The sequence below is a fragment of the Cebus imitator genome, unplaced genomic scaffold (assembly GCF_001604975.1).
Source record: "Cebus imitator isolate Cc_AM_T3 unplaced genomic scaffold, Cebus_imitator-1.0 Scaffold58, whole genome shotgun sequence".
Taxonomy (NCBI): Eukaryota; Metazoa; Chordata; class Mammalia; order Primates; family Cebidae; genus Cebus; species Cebus imitator.
This window is the reverse complement of record NW_016107373.1, coordinates 1,435,752-1,448,206: the sequence shown is the minus strand read 5'-3', so window position 1 is coordinate 1,448,206 and position 12,455 is coordinate 1,435,752. Positions and strand designations below refer to the sequence as shown.

The 12,455-nt window shown below is 54.7% G+C and overlaps 1 protein-coding gene across 2 annotated transcripts in view; it reads left to right on the top strand.

Annotated features, from left to right (window-relative positions):
* Positions 1 to 312: 312 nt before the first annotated feature.
* Positions 313 to 12,455, top strand: part of DGKZ (diacylglycerol kinase zeta) — a 50,402-nt gene continuing 38,259 nt past the window's right edge. For both annotated transcript variants that reach the window (XM_017529314.1, XM_017529313.1), the window contains exon 1: positions 313 to 1,118. In XM_017529314.1, coding sequence (XP_017384803.1) covers positions 907 to 1,118 — 212 coding nt within the window. In that variant the 5' untranslated portion in view covers positions 313 to 906. The remainder of the gene's footprint in view (positions 1,119 to 12,455) is intronic.

The following is a 12,455-nucleotide window of genomic DNA, read 5'->3' as shown; positions in this document are numbered from 1 at the left end:
GGAGACACCACCCCCCTCTGGGGCCCTCTCCAGACAGGTCCAGAAGAGCTCTAGGCCTGAAGGTAGTGTTACCCGCCATCGGGTCCATCCCCAAATTCAAGGCATCCCTGGGCAAGTTCCCTCTCTTGTGCCCCTTCCCCCTATCCAATTGGGTCTCTAAATTCTGGTGGCGCCGACGGGGTTAAAGTTGGCTTCTGTCACCGCTTCTGCACGCCCCCGCTCCAAACCTGCCAGCTGCAGCGGCGACTGCCTAAGCCCGAAAGCGAGGGACTAGGCAGCGGTGGGGGTTGGGGGGACACATCACAGCAGCTGAGTGACAGGCGGCAGGGTGATGATTGGCAGCTGCAGAGCGGCCAGCACGGGGACGGGGGCTGGGGCGCAGAGGTGGCCGCAGAAGGCGCCCCACACCGCGGGGCCTTCTTTCGCCCTGACCTGGGTTCCTGCCCGTGGTGGGCTGGGCCGGGCTGGCTCCCTCCGTGCCCAGTGCTGGCGGGCTGGGCGGGGCGGCGCCCTTCCCCCGGACCCCACCGGCTGGCGAGTGTCTCTAAGGTGACACTCGGGTGCGCGGCAGCGGCGGCAGCTGCAGGGGCTCGCTCTCCGCCCGGGCTCCGGCTCCGCTCCAGCCGTCCGGGGGGCGCCGCGGCGCTCAGAGCGCAGCTCCCCGACTCTAGCCGAGGACCCCCGCCCCCCAGGGGCGCAGGAGGACCCCGGCCGGCCTCTCCCAGGCGCAGCGCCCAGCATCTCACGGCTCCTGTCGTCTGAGTGCCGGCGTCGCTAGGGACCTGCGGGACCCGGCGCTTCCCACACTCCCTGCCTCGCGCCCCCGGCCCGGGCGAACCGGAGACTCGAACTTGAGCTGGGCGCCCCGAAAGGCCGCGGGAGCCGCGGGCGGAGGGCGGCCGCGCGATGGCTGAGGGGCCGGGCGGCGGAGGGCAGCGCGGGGACAGGGCTGGCGGCGGCCGGGCGGCCGAGGAGGAGGTGGTGCGGCGGCGCTGCAGGCGCGGGGAGGAGGCCCAGGTCGCGCAGTCCTGGCCCGAGGGCCCCCGGGGCACGGCCGCTGTGTCCCCGGTGGAGGAGCGGTTCCGCCAGCTGCACCTACGAAAGCAGGTGTCTTACAGGTAAGGAGGACACGGGCAGAGGGGAGCGCGGCGCTTGGGACCACCCCTCTTCAGGCGTCATTGCAAAAGCGTTTATTGTGCGCCCGCCGCCTGCCTGGCGCTGGGAGTTTAGAGATGACTACCGAGGGCTCTCCGCCTTTGGTGTCCAGTGGGAAGGAGGAAGCTTCTGGGACTCCTTCTCTGCAGGAACCGTGAAAGCCCTCTTCATCCAATATGCAGTGACCGAGGGAACTGTGTACAGGCGCTGAGGAGACGAAATAGCCAAACGTTGTTCTTAGAAACCTCTATCTGCTGGGGAGAGCCAGGAGATGCCCCCTGGCCCTTCTGGGGGACAGAGGAGCCCCCTCTTCATTCAACAGGTCTACCCTGAACTGTCCCGTGGGCTGAGTCTGTGCTAGGCACAGGCTTGTCACGGGGGAGCCCCCACGGCGGATGATGGGGAAGGGAATTCCCTCCTGAACCCCGTGTCACAGCAGGCCCTGGCTGGCAACGTCACCTCCCCACCCAACATCTTCTTAATTCATCTGTCTTTTGCCAGTGTCAGAGTCTTTTAGCCTGCCACCTCTGCCCACAGGTCATTTTGGAGTGGGCCCCAGAGGTCATTTTGATGACCTGGGGTAGGAAGTTAATGAGGGAGGACTGTCCCTCAAAGCAAGGATGGCAAAGTTAGGCAGAAGGTGGAGTCGGTTCAGCCCAGTACACATCTTACCTTCCTCTTCCTCTCCCAAACCACAGCCTCAACTTGGACTTGCTGCTCCTCTCAAGCCCATGGCACAGAGTGACCTCCTCTGGAGAGTCCAGCAGGACCACTGAGGCGGCTGCAGTCCTTAGAGCCATCGCCTGGTTGGAGAGGACAAGCTCCCTGTCCGCTTACAACCATGGGGATTTTGGGATAGTCTGAGGCTGCCCTGGTTCTCCCAATGGCTTCTGGGAAGACGTTTCATAAAACTTGCCCAGCCGGCTGGGCATGGTGGCTCATGCCTGTAATCTCAGCACTTTGGGAAGCCGAGGTGGGTGGATCATGAGGTGAGGAGTTCAAGGCCAGCCTGGCCAAGATGGTGAAACCCTGTCTCTACTAAAAATACAGATATTAGCTGGGTGTGGTGGCAGGCACCTGTAACCCCAGCTACTCAGGAGGCTGACCCTGGGAAGTGGAGGTTGCAGTGAGCCGAGATCTCGCCACTGTACTCCAGCCTGGGCCACAGAGCAAGACTCCCTCTCAAAAAAACAAATAGCAAACAAACAAACTTGCCCAACCCCAGTATTCTTAATGGCTCTGGGGGCCATCAGATCTCCATCACTTGCAGGAAGAAGGGAGAGAAGGGGAGGGGACTTTCCAAGAAGTGAGATACTCAGAGTAAATGGGAAACAGGCAAGGTTCCCATGGGCCCTACCTCTACCTTCCAGGGTGTATGAGAAGTCATGGGTACACTGGGCTCCATTACCAAGTTCTTCCAGAACACCACGCCCAGGGGAGTGCGTCATCCATCCCATGCCTCCGGATGTAGACAGAGGAGCCTCCTGAAAGTCCCCCTGAGGCAGGAGAAAGTGCAGAAGGATTCACAGGGGGTGTGGCAAAGAATGGAGATTCCTGGGGGAAATGTTGGCCTAGGAGTCAGAAGACCTGGTTTCTACTCTCAATTCTGCCAGAAACGGGCTGTATGTCCTTGAGCTGGACAATATCTCTCTCTGGGCCTCAGTTCTTAACATAGGGGATGACCCCAAGATTTGCCTTGGCTGCGGGTCAGAGACAAATCACAAATGGAAGCCAGAGTGGAGTAGAGGCTTAGAGGGCAGGGAGTAAAGAATAATTAAAGGCCTGCCAGGCACGGTGGCTCACTTTGGGAAACAGGAATCATGAGGTCAGGAGTTCAAGACCAGCCTAGCCAGCATGGTGAAACCCTGTCTCTACTAAAAATACAAAAAATTAGCTGGACGTGGTGGCGGGCCTGTAATCCCAGCTACTTGGGAGGCAGAGGCAGGAGAATTGCTTGAACCCAGGAGGTTGCAGTGAGCCGAGATTGCACCACTGCACTCCAGCCTGGGCGACAGTGCGAGACTCCATCTCAAAAATAAATAAATAAATAAATAATGAAAGGGATGAGATGGAAAATGTTGCACAGGTGCACACACACACACATACACATACACATGTGCGCGCACACACACACACACACACACACACACACACAGCGGCAAGGGCTGGGATTCCCCAGGGGGGCCCCAGAATGGAGGCCCCTCCACAGCCCAAACAACTTGGAACTTGTAATCACCAAGGATACCAGGTAATCCCACCGAGGTCCCCCCCACCTCTGCCTCCAGGCTACGTGTGTGAGGGCAGCAGAAGACAGTACCAGGATGGACTCCACGGTCACCCCTGGACAGATGAGAGGGAAGGGGCACCTCCCCACTCCCCTGGGTTAATCCAGGAACCCAGTCTCGGTCTCAGAGCCGGACAAGGCATCAAGGCAAGGAAAGTCCCCAGGTAGCGGACAGACAGACAAGCCCTGGGAAAGAGCCAGAGGCCCTTCCAGGCCCAGGGGACCCCAGGGGAACAAGCTGTGCTCTCCGGCTAAGCCCTCCCTTGTGGCTGCTGTCCTGAGTGGCCTGCAACTGCCTTGGTTGGGGGCCGGGGGGGCTGAGGGCGCTGGCAGGAGCTCAGGCCCATGGTGGCCCTTTTCCACGTGCCGCAGTTCCGTGCAGCTCCGGCTGGCAGCTAAACCTCCCACCCTGCTGTGAGGAGTTGCTAAGAAAAGCAGTTGAAAGCCCTTCCCAGAGCGAAAAGGCTTTTAGACAGAAATGCGGGGGCAAAAAAATCTGAGGGCGAGGAGTGGAAGCGGAAGCAGGCTGAAGGCCTGGCTGCTTCTGACGTAAGTGAGGATGGGGGCTTTGGCAAGACACTAGAAGCTTCCACGGGTGTGGGGGTTTCTCAGAAATAGGTTTCCTTTGCCTCCCAGAGCCAGCAAGGGCTGGAAGCAAGCCTGGCAGCTTCGTTAGGTGGATGGAGAGATGGCAGGTGTGTGCCCGCAGAAACGCAGACACCTGGAAATTCAGGGGAGGGGGAAGGGCAAGAAGGCAGGAAAGTAGGCAAGGGAAGAACATGAATGGGGTAGGTCCTTGTTTGGTTTAAATGGGTCCTGGTTTCCAATAGGTCATAAAAGGGCAGGGTAGGTCCAGGCACAGTGACTCATGCCTGTAATCCCAGCACTTTCGGAGGCCACGGCAGGAGGATTATATACACACACACATATAATTTGGGACCAGCCTGAGTGACACAGTGAGACCTTGTCTTTAAAAAAAAAAAAATTTTTTTTCCCTTTAGAGACAGGGTCACATTTTGTCACCCAGGCCAGAGTACAGTGTCACGATCATGGGTGATCCTCCCACCACAGCCTCCTGAATAGCTGGGACTACAAGAACACACTACCATGCCTGGATAACTTTTTGTATTTTTTGTAGAGACAGGATTTCATCATGTTGCCAAGCTGGTCTCGAACTCCTGGGCTCAAGCAATCCGCCCACCTTGGCCTCCCAAAGTGCTGGGGTCACAAGCATGAGCCACTTCTCCAGGCCTCTACAGAAGGTGTTTTGTTTTGTTTTGTTTTTTGAGACGGAGTTTCGCTCTTGTTACCCAGGCTGGAGTGCAATGGCGCAATCTCGGCTCACCGCAACCTCCACCTCCTGGGTTCAGGCAATTCTCCTGCCTCAGCCTCCTAAGTAGCTGGGATTACAGGCACGTGCCACCATGCCCAGCTAATTTTTTGTAGTTTTAGTAGAGATGGGGTTTCACCATGTTGACCAGGATGGTCTCGATCTCTTGACCTCGTGATCCACCCGCCTCGGCCTCCCAAAGTGCTGGGATTACAGGCTTGAGCCACCGCGCCCGGCTGTTTTGTTTTTAATTAGCCGGGCATGGTTGCATGTGTTTGTAGTCCCAGCTACTCAGAAGGTTGAGGTGGGAGGATTGCTTAAACCCAAGAATTCAAGGCTGTAGTGAGCCACGATTGCGCCACTGCAGTGGAGGAGGGGAGACAGAACAAGATCCTGTCTCTAAAAAAAACCAGGGGCAGGGCAGTAGCGCCTGACATATTGCATCTCCATCTGGAGGGAAGGAAAAGTAACTCTCATTCTAAATGATCAGGGTTGGCTCAAAAGACCATGAAAGAGCAGGCTCCAGCTAGACAAAGCCAGGGTGGGGCAAGAGATCGAGAGATGCTGGGCTTGGTCTGAAAGGATCAGTTCAAAGATGCAGGATTTGGAACTCCAGAATTAAACTCGGTGGTTTCCAAACTGGATCACCTGGGGGTCTCTTTTAAAATTGATTTTTTTTTTTTTTTTTTTTGAGATGGAGTCTAGCTCTGTCGCCTGGGCTGGCGTGCAGTGGCATGATCTTGCAAGCACCACTTCCGGGTTCAAGCAATTCTCCTGCCTCAGCCTCCCAAGTAGCTGGGACTGCAGGCACCTGCCACCACGCTTGGCTAATTTTTGTATTTTTAGTAGAGACGGGGTTTCGCCATGTTGGCCAGGCTGTTCTCAAACTCCTGACCTCAGGTGACCGGCCCGCCTCGGCCTTCCGAAGTGTTGGGATTACAGGTGTGAGCCACTGAGACCACCCTTAAAATGGATTCTTAAGCCCTCTCTCTAGAGATCTTGCTACAGATTGCCTAGGTTGGGCCTGGACATCTCAACGCTAAAAACCTCTCCCAGGTAATTTTGACAGTGGAGCAGATTTGGAAACCACTGGTGTTGCCTGTGAAGAAGCTGAAGGAGAAAGAGAAAGAAGCAGGGCAGGAAAAAAAAAAAAAAATGGGCTGGGCACAGTGGCTCACATCTGTAATACCAGCACTTTAGGAAGCCGAGGCAGTGCATCACAAGGTTAAGAGATCAAGACCAACCTGGCCAACATGGTGAAAACCCCTCTCTATTAAAAATACAAAATTTAGGCCGGATGTGGTGGCTCACGCCTGTATTCCAAGCACTTTGGAAGCCAAGGCGGGCAGATCACCTGAGGTCGGCAGTTCAAGACCATCCTGACCAACATGGTGAAACCCTGTCTTTATATTTTAAAAAAGACAAAAAAAAATTATAATAAAAGAAAAAGAAAAAAAAATACAAAATTTAGCTGGGCATGGTGGCACATGCCTGTAGTCCCAGCTACTTGGGAGGCTGAGGCAGAAGAATCACTTGAGCCTGGGAGGCGGAGGTTGCATTGAGCTGAGGTTGCACCACTGCACTCCAGCCCGGCAACAGAGTGAGACTCTGTCTCAAAAAAAAAAAAATATGGAGGGAGGGGGTGTCCAGTGTGAGATGACTCATTGGGATGTGGCTGGCAGACGGCTTCTCTGTGCTGAGTTCTGTTTTGGCCCCAGAAGGGCCTCCAAGAAGAGCCAGTGCCTCTACTTGGTGTTCTGGGCCTGGGCCAAGCACTGCCTGAGATGGAAATATGGGAAACAGTACCTTCCCTTAACAAAAGTACAACCCCCCCATACAGGGTGAGACAGTAAATACTTCAGGCTTCGCAGGACACTTGACTCTGCCATTGTGGCGCAAAAGCAGTCACAGATGACACGTAAATGAATGAGTGGCCAGGGTTCTGGTAAAACTTTATTCATAGACACTGAACTTCACATTTCACAGAATTTCCAGCAACGCAATACCATTCTTTTGCTTTTTCCCACTCATTTAAAAATGTAAAAAGTATTTTTACAGGGTGTGGTGGCTCAGGCCTGTCATTTCAGCACTTTGGAGACCAAGACGGGTGGATCACCTGAGCTCAGGTGTTCGAGACCAGCCTGGTCAACATGGCGAAACCCTGTCTCTACTAAAAATACAAAAATTAGCTGGGCATGGTGGTGTGCATCTGTAATCCCAGCTACTCTGGAGGCTGAGGCAGGAGAATCACTTGAACCCTGGAGGTGGAGGTTGCAGTGAGCTGAGATTGTGCCACTGCACTCCAGCCTGGGCATTCTTAGTTCCTGGGCCCTACAAAAACAGGCAACAGGCTGGATGTGGTCCCGATCCAGTAGATGAGACAGGACAAGCTCATGGGAAACCAGGACTGAGGCATCTGGATGGACCTGAGCATGGTGGGGCCAGGGTGGGGGGTGGGGGAGACTGTGGCGCCCGCATCCCTCCCAGAGAGGCCATGCAGCACCTGCCCACGCAGGCTTCCGGGTCAGAGAGACCTGGGTTCGAATTCCAGCCCTGCCCCTTCCTCGTTGGGTAAGAGGCTTTCACTTCTGACCCTGTTTCCTCACATGGAAAATGGGAACAATAATACCACGTCAAGAATGTGGCGAGGAAGGTTCAAGAGATATGAGATGTCAAGTTCCTGACTCAGAGTAGGGGTAAAACAAGTTAGAGCGCTTCTCCGGTGTAGCTGGACCTCTTCGTGGGTTCCGGAGGCCCAGTGAGGCGTGGAGATGGAGGCTGGCCTTGAGCCACAGAGGGTGGTGGGACCCAGGGGTGGCAAAGTTTAAGAGACTGAAAGCAAGGGCTGAGCATGCGCGCACGTCCCGGCCGATGGTCCTCCCCCTCCTCCACCCCTGCAGAGGGCCTGGGGGCAGGGACTGGGGACCAACTGGCAGAGGAGAGTGCCCCCTGCCGTGGGCACGCTGCTGCGGGTCCACAGCTCCTCGAGGGAGGGGCACCTGATCCAACTGTCCCTGCGGCTATTTACCAGAAGCTAAAAATAACCCAAGAGTGACAGGGAGATGGGGCCGATTTGTAATTTAAATAGCAACAGAAGAAAGCAAGGAGCTGCCAGAGATCACTTTCTGTCCTGAATTAACAATGCAAAAACCAGGGGCAGAGAGCTGAGCTGAGCAGGGGGAGGGGACCAAGGCCAGAGGAAGCCTGGGGTCCATCCCTTTTCTTTCCTTTGGGAAGGGCGGGGCCCAGGCCCAGCCCGGAACTCCTTCCCTCTCCTCCGGGACCTGCCGTTCTTGCTGACCAGTGAGTCAAAGGCCAGAGAAGGAAAGTGCCACACTGTCTCGAAGGCCAACGTGCAGGGATCGGGGTCTTATCTGACCCCATTTTGGCACAAGGAGCTTGGCGTGTGCACCCAGCAGCCCACGTTCCCCGGTCCCCGGACTAAGGGACACAGCCACTTGGGTATTTTGGAGGGAACCTGGGAAGGCCAGTTTGATCAATGGCATTTGAAGAAGTTATTTAGTGGCCTGTGGGCCGAGCATGGGGAAGCCTGGAGTGAAGTCTCATTTGTACCTCAGTTTGTGCCTTTCAGAGTATTCAGAAAGGCCCCTCCGGGGTCCAGGTGCCAGGGACAGGGGTTAGTACGAACTGGGGAAGACCTCTCTTCAATGACATACAAAGAGGATGGGGAAGGAACTAGGACTGGACTCCAGGCTTCTGCAGGGCTCCCTCGTGATTGACCAGGGCTCCCAGCCTACAGATGCCTAGAAAGGAAGGCTAATCAGAGATCGCAGAGTAGGCAGGGCCTTGGGGGCCACCAGGCTGCAGCTTACAAATGAAGAGCTAAATTTTGCAGAAGTTAAGTCATGTGTTAAGATCGCAGTCAGGAGCTGGTGGGGCCAGGATCCAGACTGACATCTGTTTCTCTCCAAAGCCCTTTCACTCTGTCAGGCTTGCAAGGGTCTAGACTTTCATCCTTAAGGATCTTTGCTTTCGGTCCTGTACAAGGTGTATATATCCCTGGGATCATAGGATGGGCAGTAAGGGGGCTGAAAGGGAGCTACACAGTCAGGGCTCGTGACCCTACAGATGGCGGTGGGAGGCTTAGAGGGTAGGAGATACACTGACCCTGTTGTGGGGGCTTGGTGTAGTCCAGGCTGGGGACAGACGGAAACTCTTTAGAGCAGATGCCGCTGACCGAGAGTAAAGGGAGAGCTGCGCAGGCTCCTTGCTCACCTCCAACCCAGGAACTTCGGAGGTGACAAAGGACAGCTTCCAAGAGACTTGGGGGTTTGGGCCGGGTGCGGTGACTCACGCCTGTAATCCCAGCACTTTGGAAAGCCGAGGCGGGTGATCAGGAGATCAGGAGTTTGAGACCAGCCTTGCCAATATGGTGAAAGCCCATCTCTCCTAAAAATACAAAAGTTAGCTGGGTGTAGCAGCGAGCACTTGTAGTCCCAGCTACTCAGGAGGCTGCGGCAGGAGAATTGCTTGAACCCAGGAGGCGGAGGTTGCAGTGAGCTGAGATCATGCTATTGCACTCCAGCCTCGGCGACAGAGGGAGAAAAAAAAAAAGAGAGAGATGGTGGTTTGAAGGACCACCTTTGGCTGCTGGGCTGCCAGTGCTGTGCCTGCAGCTCTCTTGCCTCAGTGGGAGAGGGTCTCCAGCCCCTCCTCCAGGTTTCCTCCTGCTCTTGACTTTCATGAAGCTGCCCAGAAGGAACCTAATCAAATTTCCACCTGTCGCTAGCCAGCTGCACCTGCAGCCCAGCTCAGACACATCTGTCTCCTCTATGGGGGCAGAGGCTCAGCTCCTGGGCAGGGGCCAGTGATCAGCAGATGATCCCAGGCTCTGGGTTGCTCCCAAGGGCTTCAGCAGGTACCTGGATCACAGGCATAGCTGCTTGAGAGGCAGGCACTGAGACTTCAAAAACCTTGTAGGACAGGCGTGGTGGCTCATGCCTGTAATCCCAGCATGTTGGAAGGCCAGGGTGGGAGGATCACTTGAGGCCAGGAAATCAAGACCAGCCTGGGTAACATGGTGAAACCCTGTCTCTACTAAAAATACAAAACTTAGCTGGGCATGGTGGCACATGCTTGTAATCACAGCTGATTAGGAGGCTGAGGCAGGAGAATCGGTTGAACCCAAGAGGCGGAGGTTGCAGTGAGCTGAGGTCATGCCACTGCACTCTAGCCAGGGCAACAGAGCAAGGCTCTGTCTCAAGAAAACAAAAAACAAAAAAACCCCTATGGCCACTTATGCAAACAAGAAGCCAGTCTCTCTCCCTCCCTCTTCTGAACACCTATATTCAACCCATGGCAACTTCCGTAGGAAGTCACTGAGCACAGACTTATGTACCCAGCACTGAGCTAGGAACAGCACAGGGTTCAAGAATCTTTTTCTTTTTAATTTATTTTTTATTTTTATTTTTTTTAAAGATGGGGTTTCACCATGTTGGCCAGGCTGGTCTTGAACGCCTGACCTCAGGTGATCCCCCCACCTTAGCCTCCCAAAGTGCTAGGATTACAGGCATGAGCCACCACGCCCGGCGAATCTTTTTGTTTGTTTGTTTGAGATGAAGTTTCGCTTTTGTTGCCCAGTCTGGAGTGCAATGGGGTGATCTCGGCTCAGCACAACCTCCGCCTCCCGGATTCAAGCGATTCTTCTGCCTCAGCCTCCCGAGTGGCTGGGATTACAGGCACGCATCACCACACCCAGCTAATTTTGTATTTTTAGTAGAGATGGGGTTTCTCCATGTTGGCCAGGCTGGTCTCAAACTCCCCACCTCAGGTGATCCGCCTGCCTTGGCCTCCCAAAGTGCTGGGATTACAGGCATGAGCCACTGTGCCTGGCCAGGGTTCAAGAATCTTGTAAGGAAGCAAGACTAATGTGCACAAAAAACCAAATGATACAGCATTACCATTGGGAACAAAAATGAGCATCATAGGTGAGGGAAGAGCAGGTAGGGTGAGATGCCAGCTCAGTCAGGAGTAGGGTTTGACGCTTGGTAGATATTTCTGAAATATTTGTCATACAAATGAATGCAGGAATGAATGCTCAAAAACTTGGAAATCAGGAAAGAAAACTCAAATGAAACTGTCAGATCTAAAGGAGATCTTAGAAATCGTCTGATCCAACTCAGAGAGAGTAATGAGTGGCCCACAGTCACACAGCAAGGGCAGCAGTGTGAACCAGTGAACTCCGTGTCTGGGGCTCTTTCTGCCTTCCCACTCTTGCTGCTTGAGCTGGGTCTGAAGGATGAGAATGTGATTGGCCAAATACTCAGGGAAGACTGGCTAGGGGAACAGCTTAGGCAAATGGAATGGCAGGGGTCAAGGCCACAAGTGAAGGGAATATGAAGAGGAGGAGGTGGGGGGGGTTTATTTAGCACCTACTATGAGGCAGGCACCAGCTTGGTGTGAGCTGAGAGAAAATCTCTGCAGGGAAAGCCTGGACAAAGAGGCAGAAAAGCAAGAGGACCAGAGAGCATAAAGAGCCATCAAGGTCAGGCCAAGGAGGCTGGCTGGGCGGGTTTTGAGAGCAGAGGATGCCCAGGTCGTGGGTTGAGTGTTCAGTGCCCTGGTACATTTATTTTCCCCAGCTCCCACTTGCTCATCCAGGCCACAGAAAGTGGAACACCATCCTCTGGGGCCTCCACAAAGCCCAGAATAATTTTCTTACCCAGATTCTTCTTCCTGTGTGTACCTGGGTGGCTTCTGAGGGGTCCCCAGCTTCCCAGGGCTGGCACATGTTGTCCTAGGAACTGCCAAGGGCATCCTCCCTCTCCCGTGCACCTGTCCCTTCCAGCCTTGTCCTCCCCACCGCACCTGGAAAGCAGAGATGACGCTGACAGCGCCCAGGAGCACAAGATCAAGGTAGCCCGAGTCCCAGTCAGGACTGCCCTGCTTCCCGAAGCCTCCAGCCTGCCTGCTTCCCCTCCAGGAGCCCCATTTCCTGCTCTCTGCTGCTCCAGGGCTGCCAGACGCCTCGGATGGAAAACAAGCCCAGCCCCATTTCCTCTGTTTAACTGCTCAAGCTACTTGCAAAATGCCTGCAAGAGGAAGAAAGGGCCCTGCACAGGCTCCTTCCAGAACAGACCTTGGCCTGGTGGGCAGAGTCTCCAATTAGGCCACAGCATATAGGACCCATCTTGAGGCATTCAGAGATAATGGTGAGAAGAAAAACTGTAGGAAAGTGGGGACCGAGCCTCGGGGGCATTACTTGGCCATATCCCCTACTTCAGAGGAGCAGTAGGATGTTTTATTTAAGGGCACAGATTCTGGGGCTAGAGTCTTGCTTCCACCTCTTACCAGCTGGGTGACCTTGGGCAGGTAAGCTTAGCATCTCTGTACTTTGATTTCCCCATCTGTAAAAGAAGGAAAATAAAACCGGGCACGGTGGCTCACGCCTGTAATCCCAGCACTTTGGGAGGCCGAGCCAGGCAGATCACATGATGTCAGGAGTTCAAGACCAGCCTGGTCAACATGGTAAAACCCCGTCTCTACCAAAAATACAAAAATTAGCCAGGCGTGGTGGCGTACACCTGTAATCCCAGCTACTGGAGACGCTAAGGCACGAGAATCCCTTGAACCTGGGAAGCAGAGGATGCGGTGAGCCTCAATTGCACCACTGCACTTTAGCCTGGGCAATGACAGAGTGAGGCTCAGTCTCAAAAAAAAAAAAAA